General features: G+C 42.6%; 1 protein-coding gene across 4 annotated transcripts; it reads right to left on the bottom strand.

Moving 5' to 3' along the window:
* Positions 1–284: 284 nt before the first annotated feature.
* Positions 285–19,653, bottom strand: gmip (GEM interacting protein). 4 transcript variants are annotated; one of them, XM_071532417.1, is made up of 21 exons: positions 19,367–19,653; positions 17,116–17,206; positions 16,294–16,381; positions 16,135–16,198; positions 13,323–13,448; positions 10,788–10,852; positions 10,149–10,256; positions 9,945–10,025; positions 9,476–9,652; positions 8,858–8,995; positions 6,758–6,948; positions 6,146–6,243; positions 5,969–6,031; positions 5,745–5,840; positions 5,377–5,537; positions 5,093–5,269; positions 4,810–4,947; positions 4,463–4,665; positions 3,850–4,177; positions 2,937–3,042; positions 285–1,768 (listed from the first exon to the last, which is right to left on the bottom strand). In XM_071532417.1, exons 1-21 carry the CDS (start codon positions 19,410–19,412, stop codon positions 1,131–1,133), a joined length of 3,183 nt encoding a protein of 1,060 aa, XP_071388518.1. In that variant the 5' UTR covers positions 19,413–19,653; the 3' UTR covers positions 285–1,130. The 4 variants fall into 4 exon arrangements, with proteins under 4 accessions (XP_071388518.1, XP_071388519.1, XP_071388521.1 ...); XM_071532418.1 differs by having other exon boundaries at positions 2,937–3,039; XM_071532420.1 differs by lacking the exons at positions 17,116–17,206; positions 19,367–19,653 and having other exon boundaries at positions 13,323–13,443; positions 16,294–16,377.
* Between the last annotated feature and the right edge of the window lie 1,369 nt (positions 19,654–21,022).

Raw genomic sequence — 21,022 nt, 5'->3', positions numbered from 1 at the left:
AGGACACTCGGCGAGGTGAGAAATTGATCCCGATCTTCTTGGGAAACTACCTGTTTCAGCCTTATAACAATGATATTATGATGCGCTAAAATGCTATAATTCTGCTGAAATATGATCAAGTGAACAAAGGCAAACCAAGATGATAGATCAGTTACATCCAGCCGTTATTCCATGCCCATATGGACGTTGGAAACTGCTGCCTCAGTGTATTATACTCCAAATAGAAACAGGTTAAAGACTGAAAATGCTTATGAAGATGAAGGAAAAGTGTCACAATGTTTATTAGAAATAAATGGTTTATTGCCCTTATACTATTGTCTTTCTCGTCTTTTTGTTCACATCGGGAGAAGACTGCCCCCTTGTGACACAACAGCAAAGGTGCAAGAGTCACGCAGTAAAAACCTCAGTAAGAAAAACTCAAACATTCAGTATTCAAATAACCTTGATACCAATAAAAACATATCCTTGTTTATAACATAGTATATAACAACATAAAAAAAAAGCATATCAAGAACATAACATTTTGTTTAAACACAAGACTTGAGGTCATTGGGTCTTCAACAGTCATTGGGATTTTCAACATTAAAGGTTAACAGGTAACAACTAGTAGACACTTTATACTTCTGTGCTGGCTTTCTTCCCTTAATCTGCAGCCTCAAAACTGCTCGTTGCATTCAAATACACTACGAATATTCAAAACTGATAAATAAATTGCCATCTCTGTCTGGTCTGGGTATTAGACCACTGGATGGCCAACAGATCAAAATCCTAAAGAGGATTAGTGCTAATAAGGCTAGGCATCCCAGAGAGCATCAGGCCTGAACTTTATAATGGTGTTTCCTTAAAGACTGATTCTATTGCTGGTTTTAGTCCTGGAGCTTTCTGGTAGCTGAACCTTCGATTGAGAAACGTCAAAGATTTTTGAGTGGAATATCCTTCAGATGCCTGTGCGTGGAATAGATGAGCATTTCATACATGAAACCTGATCAGTAAAGTCTGCAGATGTATGAATCTTGATATTAGTGGCAGTTCTTTCACTCAGTATTGATGACCTTAAGCCCAGCTGTGTCTGTGAATGGATTCAGGTGGACAGTCTGGAGATGTCTGTCTTCCTCTGGGCCCAGCTGGCGTCAGACAAAGAGCTGCTCGTCTTTCCCTGAGTGGCTGCGCCTCAGCTTCAGGCCGGACAGGATCTTGTGGGCTGGTGAGGTCAGGTTCGGCTCAATGGGAAGTCTCTTCGGCGAATGGCACAGAGAGCGGCCCTGCCCAGCGCTCTGTCCATTATTGGACTGATTCATGTTCAGACTGGCTTGACACCCGGGCCCCGCCTCCTGACTGGACCCCTTCGTTGGACTGGAGAGCGCCGCAGTTGCAGCAGTTGTAAATGTCGGGTCCAGTCCCAGCATGTACTGTACGACCTCACGGGGGCTCGCCGGGGGGATGTCTGCCTTACCCTCTGTGGTGACGCTGGCCTGGCGGGGCTGGCGGCTGTTCTCACACGGGACGTCCAGGTTTTGGGAGAGTCTCTGTGTCCCCAGCTCTGGAGAGGAGCTGCGGCTGCTGTCTGCGCTCCCCGGAGGGCTCCTCGCTGGGGTCCCAGGCTGTCCGGCTCCGGGAGCCGGATTGGAGAGTCGGGCTGCTGGGGTTTGATGCCGGTGATACTTCACAGGCTGTCTGGTGAAGCGGTACAGCGGCTGGGTCCCCAAAACAGAGTCTGGCTCCCCCACCGGCTCCCCCTGAGCCCCACCTGCCCCCCTCATAGCCAGGACTGAGGGAGAAGGGAGAAAAGACTAAATGAGACAAACCGGTGTAATGTCTTCAGCAAACACACAGTCACCTCTGCTTTTCAACCTACACTTAGCAATAATCAGCAATGCCTTGTCTGAAAAACTAAGGCTGCACTTTAGCTCATATGGAATTAGAAGGTCTACACTGCAGACTGGGACTGCATCCTGCACTGCTTTGAAAGTAATCAACAGCATTTTAAGATTAAACCTACTCTTTACTGTAAGCCAGTGTAATGAGGCTGAGTTTGGAGTTTGATATTGTGTATAGTTCTGACTAGAAGCCTTGCAGCTGCAGGCTGTTCTAGCCACAGAGCAGAGAGAGCCTCACAACTATGGCAAGAATAAAGCAAGTCAAGTATAGAAAAAATAAATGCATGAATGGTTTTCTCCAGATCAGCAAAACACAAAATGTCCTTATTGTGGAAATATTTCTCAACTGATGAAAGCAGGACTGAAGAACCTTTTGATTTGTTCATCTAAATTTAAGCGAGACTCAAAGGCAACTCCAAGATTCCCTTGTGAAAGGTTTTATGTTATCAAAAAAGTAGATGAATTCAATAATCACATTTGTGACATTCGGTAGGCCAATTAAGACTAGCTCTGATTTGTTTTCCTTTATCTGAATAAAGTTTTGAATCATCCAATGCCTAATACCATTAAAACAATCCCCAACAAGCAATTTGACTCACTCGATTTTACAAATGAATACAACTCAATGTCATCAGCAAAATGATGACAAGAAATCTTATTTCCACAAATAACATGACTAAGTGGGAGGATGTAAAGTGAGAGCAAAATAGGAGCTAGAGTAGACCCTTGAGGCACTCTGCAGCTAACTGGTGCTGCGGAGGAGACTGGGTTACTCAAACCCACAGAGAATTGCCGATCTGTGGGAAATTAAATAAACAACTTAAGAGCTGTGTCTGTAATACCTGCACAATCTCTAATATGATCAATTAAAAAATGGCCTCAAGCAGAAAAGAAGAGGTGCAAGCAGCAATCAGCAGCAATAATCTATAATATAACTTTATTAAAAAAAACAAACAACTAAAACCCCAACATCTATAAACCACACAACAAATCAATAGGGTTAAATCCTATGATTCTCCGCTCACACCAATAATTCCTCTATTACTACGTCCCGCCTACCTGCTCTCTCATTGGCTTCAGGGCTGAGCTGGTCCACTGCCTCATTGGATGAAGACTTGTCAGATATATAACCCTCGCTTGACTCTCTCTTGATTGTTCGACTCTGCTGGAACGACACAAGTTGAGTGTTGGGGACAGGCAACATACTGTACACTTGGGGTGTAACACAAGGGGGAGTTGGGACTGGAATTCTGCAGACATTTATAGACCGTGTCTAGACTGGAAACACTGCAGCAGTGCAGCATGTGTTAAAGATTCTGGGGAAGGGCGTGGGCGACTACTTGGGATGAGTCTGACTATTTCTAATCAGCTTACGAACATAACTGCTGTAGGACAATTCAAGCTATGAGAAAAAGAAGCTCTGACTTGAGCCGCCTCTTTAAAACTCTTGAACATGTTTAGGACAGTTACTGCATATGTCTACAGTGGTTTAAACTCTGTCTACTTGTTTTTTTTCCTGAGAAAGAGGAGTGTACTGCCTGGTGAAAGTCTGAAAGAAAACCATGCTTCTAGTGTGAGGTGAGAGTCGATGCAGGTAGAGCAGAAGAAATGCAGCAGCTGTCCAGCGTGTTAATCCTAACAGAATGAATGTGGGGTTAAGCTGCCAGGTGCCCCTATGGCCATGCCAAGGCTCTTAAGACCAACAGGTACCTTAATGAGGAAAAGTAGCTCAGGCTCAACTCACTCTGCCCTGTGTGTATGCCTAGCTACTGCGACTGATCCTTAGCAAGCTCAAGCAGCAGTCAAATGAAGGTTGGTATACATTTTTCAATGGCACTTCAATGAAGACCTTCTGAAATTAGACAAATATTTCATTTATGGTTTGCTAAGCCTGTGAAAACGCTGCACACTAGAATAAAGCAACTAAAACGGATCATGTTTAAGCTGAGCATTTCTTCATTGCAGTGCTTACCTCTAGGGAGTGTGGGCGCTCTCTGGATGAGGCTCCGTGTTCCTGGGTGGAGGAAGAGTCCTCGTCAACGGGACAGGAAGCCCGGGGAGGGGTGTCTGGAAGAGGTGCGGTAGGGGCTGGAGGAGGGGGCGTGCTGGGTCTCTGTTTGGGGCCAAAAACCTGCTCGTGGTGTGTGATGAGGAACTCAACCAGGAGAGCCTGGTAGCTGGTCTCCAGCAGGGCAACCATGGACATGTCCACACACACTAGAGGGCGCAACAGCGTTGGCCCAAACACAATACCCAGGTTGCCAGGGGACATCTTGTTCTCCTCGTAGTTCTCTGAAACTCTGTGGAGACAGAGTGTGAAGAAAGTTACAAACTTAACTTTCACAAACAGAGAAAGCTCTGGCAGGGTTTGATCTTAGGCCAGTGGGGGCACACAAACTTCCAGAAGAAGGATATTTAACCACTGGACTACCTCTGGGCACAAACCTATTCTATGTGAGAGAAGCCAAAGGGAACGTTCCACTATGGGGGACGAAATATTTAATTTAATCTAATCTAATCTAAAAGGAGGACTGGGTAAAAATCAAATGTGACACTACAATTGTGTAATGCTGTTATACGCTCACGTGTGCAGGTGATGCATCATGTGCTGCAAAGTGCTGTAGCTATGTGGGGAGATTTTCTCTAGCAGCTCCCGCAGGTTGTGGATGACGTCCTTCATCATCACCGTAGTCTCTTCTGTGGGCTCCCTTTCACTCTGCCGTTGGATGGCCTTTCCCATTGCGATGAAATCATTGTACAGGTCAAAGGTTAACAGGGGCTCTGGGAGCTGGAGGAGGAAAATAGTGAGGTTAGCCACGATTGCCTAAGAGAACTGAGAGAAAAGCTATGACAGATCTTTATTCTTTGGCACTGATTCCTCTCCATCAGCCTAAATCATTCAGCGCAGTCTATTTGGCAATGACCCACATACCTGCTTGAAGAAGTACTTAAGGACGGAGGTGATGTCATGCGGTGAGATGTCAGAGAGGTCCACCTGCTCCTTTTGAGTCTCGAAGGCCTGGCACAGCTTCTGGATGCGAGGCTTGGACCCACTCACACGATACACCCCCTGGGAGGAAGACAGAGACAGCGATATTAATGCAGTTATTAATCAGTAGTCCTGATCATAGCTAATTCTTAGTATGTAAGCCTTGCATTAGCCTGCTATCATGGCCATTTCTCTATATTTGGGTCAATGCGTTGGTAAACAGTACCTGGACTGAGAGTGCGCGGCTCTCAATCTCCGCGGTGCAGAGCTGCACCACAAAGGGAACCTCGTCTGGTCTGTCCTGGAGCAGCAGGCAGAGGCCCACCCCGAACACTAGCCCCTTCCTGTTCTCACACTCCAGCTGACACACCTCTAGACACTTTCTGTGGAGAGCCAGCCCACACTGAGGGCCGGGCAGGAACAGGAACAGAACCAGGACAGAGAACGTTAACACTCTTACTTAACATGTTCTTTCTGTGTTAAGAAAGGTCAGATTGTGTTGCCTTGTACCTCCTCACATTCGATCCCGTTGACCACAATATAGTTTTCGCACTGCTTGCATTTGACCATCTTGCTCTTCATCTTCCTGAGTCGGTGTGTCAGTGCAGCTCGCGAAGGCGTGCGCACTTTGACCGCTTGACAGTATCCGTCTACAGTGGAATCCATACAGTCTGCAGGGAGAGGGAGAGGGAGAGGGAGAGAGAGAGAGAGAGAGAGAGGGAGAGGGAGAGGGAGAGGGAGAGAGAGAGAGAGAGAGAGAGAGGGAGAGGGAGAGGGTCAATTCATGAACGTTGCTGCCCATGGGAGGTTAGGTTAGGAAGTCTGTGTAGTAAGCTATCTGTAAGGACCTACATGCATATCAAAAGGGAGCAACTGACCTGATTCCAACACTGTTGCCATGTCCCTGTCTTCCAGGTCTTCTGATGACATTGTCCCAGTGGATGGGGCTTTGGGCAGCCTCCTATTGCTGTGAGCTTCAATGATGCATTACCACAGAGCAAAGACATAGAAGAAGAGGGTAAATCAAAAATGCTCAGCTCTATAGAGTTTTGAAATGAGTATGAGAGGAAGGACGAGGAAACAAATGCAGACATGTGCTTACCGGGGCTAGACAGAGATTCCATACTGCCTCCAATACTCTCGCAGTCACTGTAACCTGTTTTCCCTACAGAGTACCAAAACACATTTTAAAACTCAAAATTTGACTGGAATGAGGAATTTGCCAAAGACTGGGGCCACCATAATGTAATCCTAGTGTAATCATGAGGAGAGTCCTTACTTCCATCGTTTCGTCTACCTAGGCTGTCATCTGGCAGAGCGTAAGAGTCCGGAAGAGAGCTGAGAGGGTTGCTGGTTTTTCGTTTGGTCTTTTCAGGTCTTACATAAAAGGCACAGAGACAAAAACAAAGACTTTAGTCTTATGATTCAAGTGTTATTACCAGAAGTGCATAAAAATAGTTTAGACAGTGGATATCAAAAGTTTTTTGCCTTTATCCCCTTGCAAATTGAGTGAGCTTGGAACTCTTCTGCAAAGAAGAATAGGAGAAAATTCCTAAATCCAGATGTACTAAGTTGGTAGAAACTTATTCAAACAGTCTTACTGCTGTTATCAAAGCAGAAGGTGCTTCTACTAATTATTGAAGGGTGTCTACACAGACGTGACAAAGGTGTCTAAGTTTAAAATTTTTAATACACTGTCATAAATGATTAACCTTTTGTTTTTACCTTGATTTTGGTAGATATTATATCCAAATGAAAATGGGTTTTAATTTCAGGCAAGAAACACTAGAAACTTTCAAAAGGTGTGTCCATTTTCGATATCCACGGTAGACACTGCAGCCAATACATCAGACAAATACATTCGAGACAGTCACTGCTCGGTCGACCGTACCCTTTGCCCTGAGGGATATACTCCTGGAAGGTGAAGATTTGGAGGGGCTGCTCATGGCGGGGCTTGCTGAGGACGTACAGCAGGTAGGGCTCCCCGGGCTCCAGGGGCCGACAGGTCAGCTCCAGGTTGTGGTAGCCCAGCGGGACGGGCTCCGTCTGCTGCCGCTGGTAGTAGAACATGTTGACTGTGGCCTAATAGGGTGGTGGAGAGGGAGTGGTTTGACAGTGGTCATTTCAGGATGGATAGATGGATGGATGCAATGTATAATATCAGAGTACTGCTTTGGTTATTGATTGCTACTGTATCATGATACAGTACAGATCCCCTTTCAAATTACTATTATTGCTAGCAGCGTTAATCTAATCACAAAAGCAATGATGAAAATAGGTTTTTTTTTTTTATGTAGTCAAAGATGACAATGATCTGCAATGTGACATTAAAAATGATTTTGTTTCATGCTATTACTGATGAAAACATGATCAAAACAGAAAACACAGCTGCAGATGATCATAATTACCCTTGGAAAAAAGTCACTGTTTTGTTAAGAGAAAATCTACAAAGAACATTGTTTTCAATATCCAATCACAGACATGCATTTACTCTTGCAGGCTAGCAAATGAAAGTGCATGCTTTTCAGTGGAGACGTGATTTACTATCATCCAATCACAGACATGCATTAATCAGTGTACAAAGTGCGACCCTCATTTGTCCCTTTTGAAAATGTTCCCAAAATATCACACAGCCCCCAGGTGTGAATGTGTGCAGTGCTCAAAGGGTGTTTGAGCCCTCAGCGCTGTCTCACAGACAGATGCTGAGACTGATGCTAACTCCTCCCCTGAAACACAGAAAAGTGAGCGTGCCCAAACGTGTCTTTAGCCAACACTGCTGAAGAAATGCACAGTCTATGTATAATTGAAAAGTATTTGGCATTGACTTGGTAACTAAAGTAAATACATTATATTGCCATGCCAAAACCCAAGTCTGAACATGTATGCTTGGAGACAGCTGCATTGAGCAACCTGTCTAGAAGACAAGCATAATGTTGACATATTGTTTTTGTTAGAGTTTTCTGGCATTTTATTTAAGAAACTCATCTGGAGGCCAAAGAGGTGTGTTAGGGTACAGCTGGAGTAACTCGTCTGAAAAATAGACATACTGTATGTTGTGAGCTATATATAGTATTAATTGTTTTTGCTGGGCTGCTGTCTGTAGATTTACCTGGCAGACCTTTTAAGAAACTCATCTAGGAGAAAACAAGCATGAGGAGACAGCTTGATTAATTTGTCTGGGAGACAGACAGACCTGTACATTATGAAGCACATTACTTGTTTTTACATGGCTGCTAGCTATAGAGTTGTCTGGCAGGAGCTTTAAGTAACTCATCTGAAAGACAAATGTATGTATCAATCAAGTTAGCTTGATTAAACCTGTCTGGAAGAAAACCATAACGATAGAAGACATTACTTGTTGGGCTGCTAGCTATACATTTCTCTGGCCAGAGCTTTCCTCATCTGAGATGCACACAGGTGTGTTTGGTTACAGCTTGGTTAACTTTTTGGAAGACAGATGTAGGTTAGGAGATATGAATTTTGTTTTTGCTGGGCTGCTGGATTTATATTTGTCTGGGGGAAGCTTAGTAGACAATAGCTGATTGTTAGCTAAGAGCATGTTCAGGCGCACTCATTATTTCATATTTCAGGGAGGAGTTTGCAGGTTACCTATGGTGCCGCCTCTCATTGTAAGACAGAGTTAAAAGCTTAAAACCCATTGAGCAGCAGATAAACTGAGACATGTATAAATGTTGCAAAAGCTTTTTTTTTTTTTCCTAATCTGCAGTTGAAGAGCTGCTGCAGTAGACAGATTTACATTGACTATAATGTTAAATAAGGTCACTAAATCATATGCCATTTTAATAAGTGACTAATTGACTAAATGCAATCAATATGACATGATTAAATACAGACTAAATTTAAAGAATGTTTTTGACTAAGACTATGACTATATTTAAAAATGGTGAGAAAATGACCACTGATTTCAAGTATCTAGCATAGAACAGAGTTGAATCCTGCATGTACACAGCTTGCCTGACTTCATACCAACCTCCTTGAGCACGTTGTCTCCCTGACAGATGAGCTTGCGCATGTGAGAAATAATTCTCTCTTTGGCCTTCACCAAGTCCTCCTGGTGGAGCCGGGCGTCACACACACACTGTCTGTACAGTGTCTCTGACTCCGTCACCTGGGAGACACCGAGACACCGAGACAGAACTTCACTTGATGCTAAATTATGACAAATTGGTATCATTTTACTTTTTGACGTGCATTGTGAAACATCATAAGCACATTATGAGCACAATAAAAATATATACTTGCTATTCTTACATTATAACCACATTAGGACCACCACATTACATAATGGCCCGCATTTTAATATCTTTTGAATGCGGTAAAAGCTTATTATCAGCTACATTGTTGTATTCAGCACTTCAGAGCTATCGAACAGAGTTTATTATACATTGCTCATCATAATGCACTCGTAATGTACTTAAGTGCTTACAATGAATCATGATGCCCATTGGCAACACTTGAAGTATGTTCAAGTAGTGTCACCATGAAAACAGGCACTTTATGGTACTTCCTCTTGTACACAATTGTGAAAAATGCAAAAAAGGTGAAACCAGCTGCAGAATTAAGATTGGGTGCAGGAGGGGACCGTCACCTTGCACTGGGCTTCATCCCTGGACTTCCTCCTCTTGTCCAGTGTTTTGTATCCGGCTGTGTCGTCCGCAGCCTTGGCGGTGACAGCCTTAGCGGTGACAGCCTTAGCCTTCTCTAGCTCCTCGCAGCGCTGGACGTACTGCTGCCGAGCTTTCTTCAGAGCCGCCACCGCTTCATTCTGAAAATAAACAAGGGAGACGCATAAGGGAAAAAATCACAGGGGTGTTTCTCTTTACTCTGCACATAACGCAGTTTAAACACCTTTTTTTCCAGGTATCAACAAGTATATTCGAATAATTGTGCATTACAGATAGAACACTTTTTCACACTGCCAAATATTTTGTTTTATACGCTTGTTCAGGCATCTAGTCAGTTGGAATGTGTTGAATTTGGACAAATGAATTTTGACAGTGCAATAAACATTAAATGAGCTGAACTTCAGTGCTTGCCAAGATTCCTAAACCACTCACCATCCTCCTTTGCTCTCTTGCCCACTGCTCCTTAAACTCTCTGCGCCACTTGTCAATCTCATTTCTCTTTGCAGCCAAGGCCTTCAGGGTAAAGATCCCAGATTAGACACATTCCCATATACACAAATATACAATACAGAAATTATTTAGTTTAGCTGTGATTTCTGTGTGTGTGTGTGTGTGTGTGTGTGTGCGCGTCTTTACTTGGTGACAGCGCTGTTGTAGCAGTTCTGAAGTCTGTCTGGAGGCCACGCTGTTCTTTATGTCTTGCTCCAGGGCCATGGTGTAGATGTACTGTAGAGGCATCATATCCTGCCCAGGCAAGAACGCCATTGAACAATTTTAGATAGCTTTTCTCCAGTAAATATCAGGGTGGGAGTCAATTCATGAATGAACTCATCAATTCCAATTCGACTGAGGAATTGGAATTGGATTTGAAATTTGAAAACACCTACAGAAAACTAAGGAATTTCATTAAGTTGAATTTAATTCAATCAATTTGTTGTTTTTCTTACATATCTGAGATTACATACAGTGTTATATATTATCAGTACTGAATATCATAAAATGTTAAAGGTACCTTTCAGGTGTCTTTCAACTGTCTTTTTGATTTATGTTTAGCAAGTCAAGACAAAATCTCTTAGAAGTGCAATTTCATGGAATTCAATGGAATTCAATTCTGTTTCTTGTCATTCCAATTAAATTCCAATTCTGTTTCCTTGGAGCTGGGTGCAATTCAAATTCAAATTCCAACTCCAGGGATTGAATTGGAATTTACCATTCTCTAAAAAAACTTTCTAAACACTGCCACACAGCCTACCCACCCAGTATACAAAGCCTTACCTGCTGAGCCACACAGAACCTTGCTCCTTCAGCTGCCTTCATTATGTTTTTTGCAAATTCTTGCTCTGTAAACAAACATCATGAGTCAGTTTTCTTTGGCATGACGTTACTCACAAGTTTACTGTACATAAGGTCTAAGTAGGACAAGCTAGGAGCATCATGGACAATTAAATAGACTGGGAAATAACTGGACCCACAATATTAGACATGACTAATGCTTTTAGTTGGTTTAAATCAATATGGTGCTTGGGGCTTTGGCGTGTTCTTTTATTTTAGACCCATTGGGTGATATAACCAAACCTATAACCCCATTTAGAGAACCATGACCTTTACTGGAAAGCTCATCAAAACTCCCGGAGCACAGGCAGGACTTGACTGCTGATCAACATCACTATTCCATTATCCAAATCCATACTCGGTCTCGCTACGCTAAATGCTGCTCCATATCATTTAGGCTGCATCCATATTGATAATCTGATTGCTCTTTAGCATCAGTGGTCACAACCTGACCCTAGTGGCTACTCTGTATTTACTGCTGATTTGACTGGACAGGGGTGTTCTGTGGAGTTTAAAAAAAATGGACAACAATAAATACTGTTACGACTTTTGCTGATCCTACTTTTTTTGACGTATTCTCTGCAGTGGTGGAATGTAACTACGTACATTTACCCAAGTACTGTACTTAAGTACAATTTAGAGGTACTTGTACTTTACTTGAGTATTTCCATTTCATGCTACGTTATACTTCTACTCCACTACATTTCAGAGGGAAATATTGTACTTTTTACTCCACTAAATTTATTTGACAGCTTTAGTTACTAGTTACTTTGCAGATTTAGATTATTAATACAAATTATAAATCAACTAATAAATTATGATATATTTTTATAGGTTAAGCTACCCAGCAGTATATCAAGTAATTAAAATTAGCTCCACCTTTACCAGCTGCAACATTAAAGTGATGAACACATTAATGCATCAATAATTATAGTCCAATAACATTTTTACTGTTGCTACTTTAAGTACATTTTGATGCTAATACTTTTGTACTTTAACTTAAGTAAGATTTTGAATGCAGGACTTTTACTTGTAACAAAGTATTTTTACACTGTGGTATTGCTACTTTTACTTAAGTCAAAGATCTGAATACTTCTTCCACCACTGATTCTCTGTTACTCTATGAGTAATCCAGAGCAGTGTGGGACTGAGCTCCACCCAGTATTAGTCATCTATTGCTTTTACCAAACACTGCTGCTCTAGCTGTGGGACTCTCCTGTTGCTCTCTCTGTGATTGCTGCCAACAGACTCACATGCCTGGGCCCGGCAGCAGGCAGAGAGCGGGCCGTGGGCACCTGTGCAGGCTGATGCCAGGATAATCTCTGTCTCTGCACCCCGTCATCTCCATTACCCTGCTGTGGTCTGCTAATCTGCCCTCTAATCCTTTCTCTCTGTCGTGTTTACTGGGGTGACTGCACCGCCCGCAGACACCCTCACTGAGCGGCACTATACAGACAGGCCTTGTTATGGCAGGTTAAGGCATGGTGGTCAATCTTCCAGCGTGCCTGTAGTATTGGTGGAAGATATGGAGCGGGATTCTGCTCTCCTGAGGTCTGCTGACCCTCTTACAGATGAATAACATGCAGTAACTCTCTGTGTGGGTCTGGTTTAGTCTGTTGTCTTTTCTTGGACTGTGGGTGTGACTGGTGGCTTTTAAGAACCATGCCTCTAGCTGTAATTACAGTCCCAAATAAACAAATCCTGTTGAATCATATAGACACCTGCTGTAACTATCTAGGAAATACAATGCGGTGATTCCTCAGGTCCAGGTAGTGCTTTCAAAGGACAGGCTTAATACTGGCTGAGTACACATGCCTTGTGTATATTGCATGTGCTTGAACTGTCTATCAGTGTCTTTGAACTAAAACATTAGTGTTTACATGCAAGGACACAATCATGTTTCTGATTAAAGAGTTTCTTTACAAAATGAGACACAAAAGTAACACTGACTCTTAGAAAATGATAGATAGCCCAGGGTTTTACACAAATGATGGTACTTTTTAAAGAATAGTAGGTAACTAAACTCCATGGTTGACAGAATGATTTTCATGCCCTGAATCCTCTATATTTTACACATACTGAATGATGAATGTGACATAGATCTTTTTTTTCCCAAAATGAATATAGATATAGATTTCATTTTAGATTTTTTTTATTTCAAATGTATTAACAGGGCAGGCAAATGTGTGTTTATAAAGAGGCCACATAAATCTGCGATGTCAAAAATTTGCATCCCAATGTTATCATTGTCCTTACAGTATGTCATAGCTCGCCCGGAGAAATCCTTTTGTCTCCGACTTTTCAGGAACTAAGAAAAACAGCCCTGACAATGCATTTTTGATGTTATCCAGTACAAGTTGAGAAGGTTTCATAAGCCCAAGAGTTGTGAGAATTTTCTCGACCAACAGAGGAGCCCTGTAATCCTTCAAGTGAAAACATGAAAATCACCAAAACTGGATCCATGAGGTTTTCACTCACCCAGGCTGATTCTCTTCTCCATCCAGGCCAGGAGGTCTTTGGCGTAGCGGCACCACATCTTGGCGTACTGCAGGGCCGTCTCCACTCCGCCCTCGCAGCGACAGAGGGCCAGGTCAGCATCCTGGGCTGAGAGGGAGTACATCAGCATCACTGCAGGCTCTGGGTACCTAGAGCCGTACCTCCAGACAACACAGCGTCCCAGTGGCTAAAGCCCACAGCTTCTTCCCCCTACTCTGGAGCGACAGCCCCCCGTTTCCTAGGAAGCTGGATTTAAAACTAAAACCAACTCTTGGTATAATGTACGCTTACATACTTTACCGGTCAAGAAAATTATAATCAAAAATCAGATGTCACTTTTGAAAAATGGTATACACAAACCCAATATAGGAAACAATGACTGCATATGACAAGTCATAGTCGGTCTTCAGAATAAAAGTCCTGTTTTCCAATGGGTCTCAGCACACTGTATGTATCTATTCCATGTATCCAGCACGATGGATGTACAGCCGGTTGTCTTGAAGCGCCACATGGAAATCGCATTTGTCGGCAAGAAATTCCTTATCCAATCCAGACTCATCCAGTCAACACAGATGGGGATGTGACCTGAGAGAGAAGGGCTTCTAAGGACCCAGGAAAGAGGGATCTAGCTCGATAACTTCCCTCCTCTCCCCTCTTCCTTTCTCTGGCCAGCCCCCCTCCCTCCCTCCCTCCCTCTCACACCTGCTGAAAGCTCCTTGGTTGGAGAGACAAGTCCCCGGTCTGAGAGGAGAGTCACCAATACCAGTCCCAGTGCACTGTATCAGCCACAAGCACCGCTCTACTGTGGTCGGGCAGGCAGGGTGTTGGTATGACAACCACCCTGACCTCTGTTCTGCTTCTTCCTCTCTGACTCACACCAACACAGAGCGGATGATGTGTAACAGTCCTGCAGTGATCATGTGGTCTCTCCCTCCCTCTCGCTACCACTCTCACACTTTCCTCTTTGCCGCTCTGTTTTTCCTCTTCCAGCACACCTTTTTCAAATGAAATTCAGTGTCTGTCACTTAGCCAAAATCTATTAAAACGCATCTTCCCTTTTTCCTCAAGCTGTGTGTTACAGAGCAGACATGCACTTCAAGTACTTTCACTTCTTCAAAAAGTACCACAGTCCAGTTCCAAGTATCAAGGGATCTTTTGTCTGAAAACCAAGCATGCGTTCTCAGAAGGGAAGACTGCAACTTCTCTTTCAAGTTCCTCACTTCAAGAACAGACAGATCCTCTTCTCCTCTGTTCTCTGACACAGAAGCCAAATCCAGTTAGAGTGGTAAAAAGAATCCAACCAGGCTGATCTTTTCAAGTCCATCTGCAGGCAAAATCCACACGCAAGAAAATTGGCAATACCAGAAGAAATCCATTATGGATTTGCAGCCAGATTGCGTGCCAGGTTGACCTCTCTCAGTCTAAGTCTCATTTTAAGGATGGCTCTCAGCACTTTCGGAACGCAGCCTCCCAGCAGATTCGGCGCTGTCCCATGCCGAGAGCCTCCTGCGCTGGGATTGGGGATTATCCCGGACAGGCACAGATTGCGGAGTGACGGGCTTTAGAGTCGAGTCGAGTGAGGTTTACCTCCTGGTGTGTGACAGAGTGCCTGCCTGGCCGGGTGGGGGGAGATAAGGGGCTGGTGGGTGGCCAATCCCAACCAATGGGAGTGGATCAAACAAGACTGGACAAAATCTCAGGGTGATTGAGTACAGAGAATATGTACGGACTGAGTGTCTGTACTGCTGCTGATCAATTGCTTCCACTTTCACATATTATGAAATGTACCCACACACAGATCAATATCTACACAAACTGATAGCTGGTATTACATGCAACAGGCCACAGCATGAGTGACCCCTCTACCAGCAGCACTGCCCTCCCCCCTTTTGCGTCTTCATTAGGCTGATTAGAGATCAGGTTATAGAGAAGGAGGCAGGAGGAGCAGGAGCAGGAGCAGGAGCTGCAGGTAGGGTTGGATATTTAAGGCCGGTGGAGGACCTTAAGAGGACACAGAGATTTAGAGCTCTGAGTTTACTCTGCTAGCTCAGACTCCAGGGCCGCTTCTACGGCCGCTGTGTTATTTAAACGCTATCTGTCCCTGTAATCCCTAATCTCTACTGCGTACTGTGAATACCTATAATTTGGGTCAAACTGAGGTCAATGTATTTGGCGCTGTCTCCCTGTTTATATACATCCAGCTGAAACGGCTGGTTAAGAGGCCTACTGTTTTTCCATTTCTCTTTCTCTTGGACTCACTGCCTACATAACACGATTTTTCTCTCATTTCTCTCTTGCTCTCCTTTCTCCAGTCCTCTCTGTCTTCTTCTTGTGTCTGAGGTAAAAACTGAGAGCAGCTGCCTCCCGCTCTAATCCTCTACCCTTATCCTAATCTTGTTAGAACAGGGCAATTAGTCCATGCAACTAATTATGTGAAAACAGCACAAAAGATTGAAGAAGACACTTTACGGACTGTCACAGACTGACACCGGCTCCGGCCCGCTCATCATTAATGAGCTCTTGGGATTGGTTTGTGTCTAATGTCAATCACAGGGCTGTGTATGGTGAGGTAAACAGGATGGACTGACGGTGACTGAACTAGTGACCTTCACCATTAAAATACACCTCCAATTCACAGACTGGTTGTAATGTACAGCAATTGCTCATATTGATTCCAAATGCTCAGTGTTTTACATATCAACTAGACATACCTATGCACACACTCCCTCACCCACACACAAGTGCACACAGGCATCTCTTTAACTTACTCCTACACACACACACACAACTATACCTGATAGATTTCCATCTATTTGTGTGGCCTCAGAGCGCATCTGTGGACAAAAGGCATCTTCACACTGTTGGGAGAAACACAGAGCCTTACTCTATAAATGAGCCTTAAAACCAGATATAATTGATAATTCTGTCTATTAAGCAGATATTGATCACTTACAGACACATCATGCTGCTCTGTGGTTTCTGTGGAGATGGAATCTGTTATGGACTGCGAGTCTGGGTCTGGCAGCAGCTCCTCCCCTGCACTAAATACAGAAAGAATGCATAGGGACAGATACATGCACAGTCAAATAGCAATACCTAAAAAGGCTCAGGGGCTTTTGGAGGAACATACGTATATACAAACACTCCATTTTCCTGCAACTATGCAACCATGTACAAGTCTGCCAGACTGATGTATGCAACATACGGACTACACTTGATGGACTGATCGTTCCGGCACACGGATACCTTAAGTTCAAAACATTCATAGGGAAATCCTGGAGTTTTTCACATTCAGCTAATTTGCAAAAGTGTACTTCTAGGCCATTTCCCATTGCATAGTTTTGTTTTTATGATTTGAGGGAAAGTCGTGATGCTTGGATTGATGCACTCCTACAAAAGGAGTGGTTTTCAGTGGTTTTCATAAAATAAGGGTAGATTAAGTTTACAGCTAAGAAAAACTTCATTCCGGCCGAGGGCATTGATTAAAACACAACTTTTCCAGGAACTTGCTGTCTGAAAGAAGCTACATCTAGAAATAAAGCATAGCTGAGTTCACATGATGGATTATGGTTTTGGATTGAATAAGATGTTTGTCAATGGAGTTTCATACTATATAGGATCTGACGATCAGCCAAATGTAATGCGTCTTTGAATGACACCTCACAAGCCACTGTGTTTTGCAGTGAAAACAATTTAGGTCAATCTGAAGAGGTGGAGAAATGCATGAGATATAGAAACTCTTGGCAGCACCCACATTTTCATTTGTCATACTTACCAAGAGACAAAGGATAGTTCAAGGTTATCAAAGTCTCGGAAGATCTCACTGTATCGCTTGGTTTCAGATTTATGCGGGACCTTCTTCACATCTGCAAAGAGAAATAGACAATTTGATAACTGTCATATAAAGTAATAAGTTAGTCTTACCATTTATGTCATGCAGAATACCAGTGTAGAAATTCTTGAGGCGTCAACTGAGATCCCCACCCAAAACGCACGCACACACACGTCTGCACGCACACACACACACACGCACACACACACACACAAACGCACGCACGCACACACACACACACACATATGCACACAAACACTTTATCTCGACATTCTCTTTCTATAAACAGAAGTGTGTAAACTTTATGGCCAAAACCGAGTCTGTAAAAGTTGTTGTGGGGAAATAAAAAGAGCTTTGAGTTTTAAATGTGTTAAAGGCCTGGAAAGTGTGAGCGCCCAAAACATTAGCTGGAAACATTTGACTTTGTGTTGACTTTACGTTTTGTAGAGACTGGCTTGTAACACTTTTGTCATCCTCAAACTACTGAAATTGCCTGTTTTTTTGTTTTGTTTTTTATGTGACAAGACAAATAGGAATATGTTGTTGCATCTGTTATTCTATTGTCATGGCACTGTGGGTCTGACTCAGGCCGCTACTTCCTATTGGTTGCCCGCAATGTTGGTGATATGGGAATTGAAGCTTATTTTACTGTTGTACTTATTGTAAGCTGATCTGCAAAAAAAATAACAGCTAAATGTCTAAAATATACAGTACTGTGCAAAAGTGTTAGCCAAATGTAAAAAAAAACAATTCTGTAAAGCAAAGATGCTTTCAAAAATAATGAAATGAAAAGTTTCTAAATAAACAAAAATGTACTATAAAGAGCAGTCTACTGACACACTAATGCAGAAGTCAAATAAACATCGAAGACAAAATGTATATTAAAAAATCTAGGGTGCCTAAGACTTTTGCACAGTACTGTATTTCCCAAACTTGGTGAATGCAACAAGTAAAATAGACTGTAAACAGAATATGCTTGTAGAGAAATAACTGTGTTAAATATACACAAAAGAGATGCCACTCTGTTCTGCTCATTCAGTGATATCTGATGGCAGTTTTAGAGAAAAAATATCCTTTCACTGAACGTCAGCATGAACTGAGACAATGAGGAACTGTGGTGCATTTTGATAACAAAACCTCAACCTTTTGTGCTCCTACTGTGTAGCTGGTGTTTCACTCTGGAGCATGCAAAAAGGTTAAACTACTGCCGACTTACAACAGATGTAACACATGAGGAAAGCCAATCACTCTTTCTCTCTCTCAGAGACCGTCTCCATTTAGGTCAACCACATCCTGCTTGCAATTTGTGTCATGTTCTGTAATGAGTACAGAAAGTCCTTGTTTTTTCACATCAGCAGTGTTTCTGAGAGGCAGGTGAGACGCTCCAGCAAAGCTTGAACCCAGAGTCTTCTAGTCAGATAATGCAAAAAATGTCACAATGTTCAAATGAAAGGATGATCCTGTTTTGTTTTAGATTTGCAATCATTGTAATTATTGCAAATAATTCTGCATTCAAGTATTAAATTTACATCACCTGAAAAGGAACATATTGTTAAAAGTTGTAGTTAGATGTGTATTTCCTTCACAAGTGCTAATTTCCTCACTAGTTTCCAAAATTACAACACACTGCAGTGAGCTGGGTTATTAGTATTGCTATTTTACAAATTCCTCCAAGCCTCACGCCAATCTTAATGATCTTTTTAGTTCATATTAAATTATTTGCTTTTCATGATGTTTAAAGCCAGCCATGTCCTGTTAAATATAAATACAGAAGTGACAGAAAGAGGACGGCCACAGAATGTGTCAAAATGGAGGAAGTGTTCACCAATCCTGCACTGACTGGGAGGATGTAGTGCACAACCACAAACACCCTGACACCCTGATACACGCACACGCACACGCACACACGCGCACACACACACACACACACACACACACATTATCAAACGCAAAACCAGGCACACATACTGTACATGCCTGCACACACAGTATCATGTCAGAATGGTGCCTGAGAACAAACTTAACTCATGAAGAAAGGAAAAAGGTCTCTAAAACAAAACAAAATTGTCTAAAAATCTAAAAACTATAAAATCACATGTAAGAATGGCAGACAACGCGGCATACATATGAAGTGAAACACTGCACTTCTTCAAACATTTTATCCCACACTGTCTCACTTCTTCTTGGCGCTCACCTGTGGCTTGGGAGGAGTCCTTGTCTGGCACTTGATCTTCTTCCATTTCTACACTGTCAGCACAGCAGCAGGCCCTACCAGTCCCGCCGGCACATCACCTGTCCTGAAGTCAGAGCACCAGACACATAAAGCAACAGCCAGCCGGGGGGGGAGCGGAGGGAGGGGAGGGGGGTGGGTGGCAGAGGACAGGAAATCTTGACCGAAATATGTACGCAACCTCAGAGACACTCTTATGGTAAATTATTAGTGTGCAACTCCAGGGCTCGCTACTCTTTCTGCTTCTCAAAATGATCTTCCTCTGGTGGAGTGGAGGTTGGCCAATATGTTTCCACCACCATGGGAAGAGGAAGTGTATCTCGCTGTCACTGTAGGCCACACCTACACTATCACACCATACATAGTGAGATGGTGCCACTGTGTTCATGCTGCCTGGTCTTTGTAAAATAAAATGTGTGACTTCAGTGTCTCGCTGTGGATCCTGTCAACGCGCATACTGTACAGTTTGGACAGCAAGGTGTTAGAAGATGGGGTGATGCTTTTGAGCAAAATTAAATGGACTGGTTTTATAATACAGATATTGGTGGGGGGGGAAATGGTGGAAAATCAATTTCAAATTCTTTGTTTAATGAACAATTTGGAATTTCTGCAGAATGAGATGAAATGGATTTTGTCTCTACTCCCTGTCTGCGAATATTCTTTTTGTTAGAGATGACTTTGGAAATACAGTAATTATATAATGTTTATGTTTATGCATGGAAATAACAGTGGGGAGAGTAAACTGTGAAATTAAAATATCTCACTTTGCCTAGGACTCCTTAGGACATTTTTAAAGCCCTGGACTGCACTTTGAGAACCACTTAGTGTGAAGTGTTACCCAAGACCAATAATCTGAAGTGACAGGGCTTTTGCCCAGAAACCAAACCTCTTGCAAGACTTCCTCCAACTGGTTTTATTGAAAAACTCTCACTTAAAAGTAGGTGACAGCTGAAGAGGTCTACCAGTAAAATGATGACACCTTGAGGGCGGCCCAGATAGAACAAGTGAAAACTAGCTCAGTGCTATGTACTGTACATGCGGGTCAGCTGGGAGAGTCTCAGACAATAATGAAACAAGTGTCCTGGATCCAGACAAAACCTCTAATCTGTTAGATAGAGAACAGCAAAATGTATTTATAATCTCATTTATTATAGTGCAATTGAAACGTAGGCTAATGATTACTGGAAATAAGTTTAATAAAGCGTGTGGATGTGTGATAACAATGTGTGCTTCAGTAGCTGAGAGGGTCAATCTTCATTATGAATCAATTAATTTAATAATTAATTGTGAATATTAGGTGGAAAGATCTGATAAGGTTGAAACGAGCTTGAGCAGTTTGTGATTACTTGGAATAACAGTGTTACATTGGCTATTTTATTTATGCTTTACTTAGATTTAGTATATATTTTTTCTCTCTTTCAGTCTTTTATGATAAAGATGCAATGTATTATTTTTATGTATCAAACATTTGTCTAGCTGAGGAGTTATTGATTGTATTGTAGTTGTGGTGGTAGTTCATTAAGCTTTTGTGGGACAGAGGGAAGGTTTGTTGTGTTTGATGAGGCCTGTTGTGTGTTTTGTACATTGGTAAGGTTGAAAGATTGGTTAGTTTAATTTTTC

This window comes from Centroberyx affinis, unplaced genomic scaffold, assembly GCF_046629955.1.
Source record: "Centroberyx affinis isolate AG114_WGS23_722 - 3 ecotype Tasmania unplaced genomic scaffold, CSIRO-AGI_Caff_v1 ptg002188l_1, whole genome shotgun sequence".
Taxonomy (NCBI): domain Eukaryota; kingdom Metazoa; phylum Chordata; class Actinopteri; order Beryciformes; family Berycidae; genus Centroberyx; species Centroberyx affinis.
This window is presented reverse-complemented; position numbering and strand designations above follow the sequence as displayed.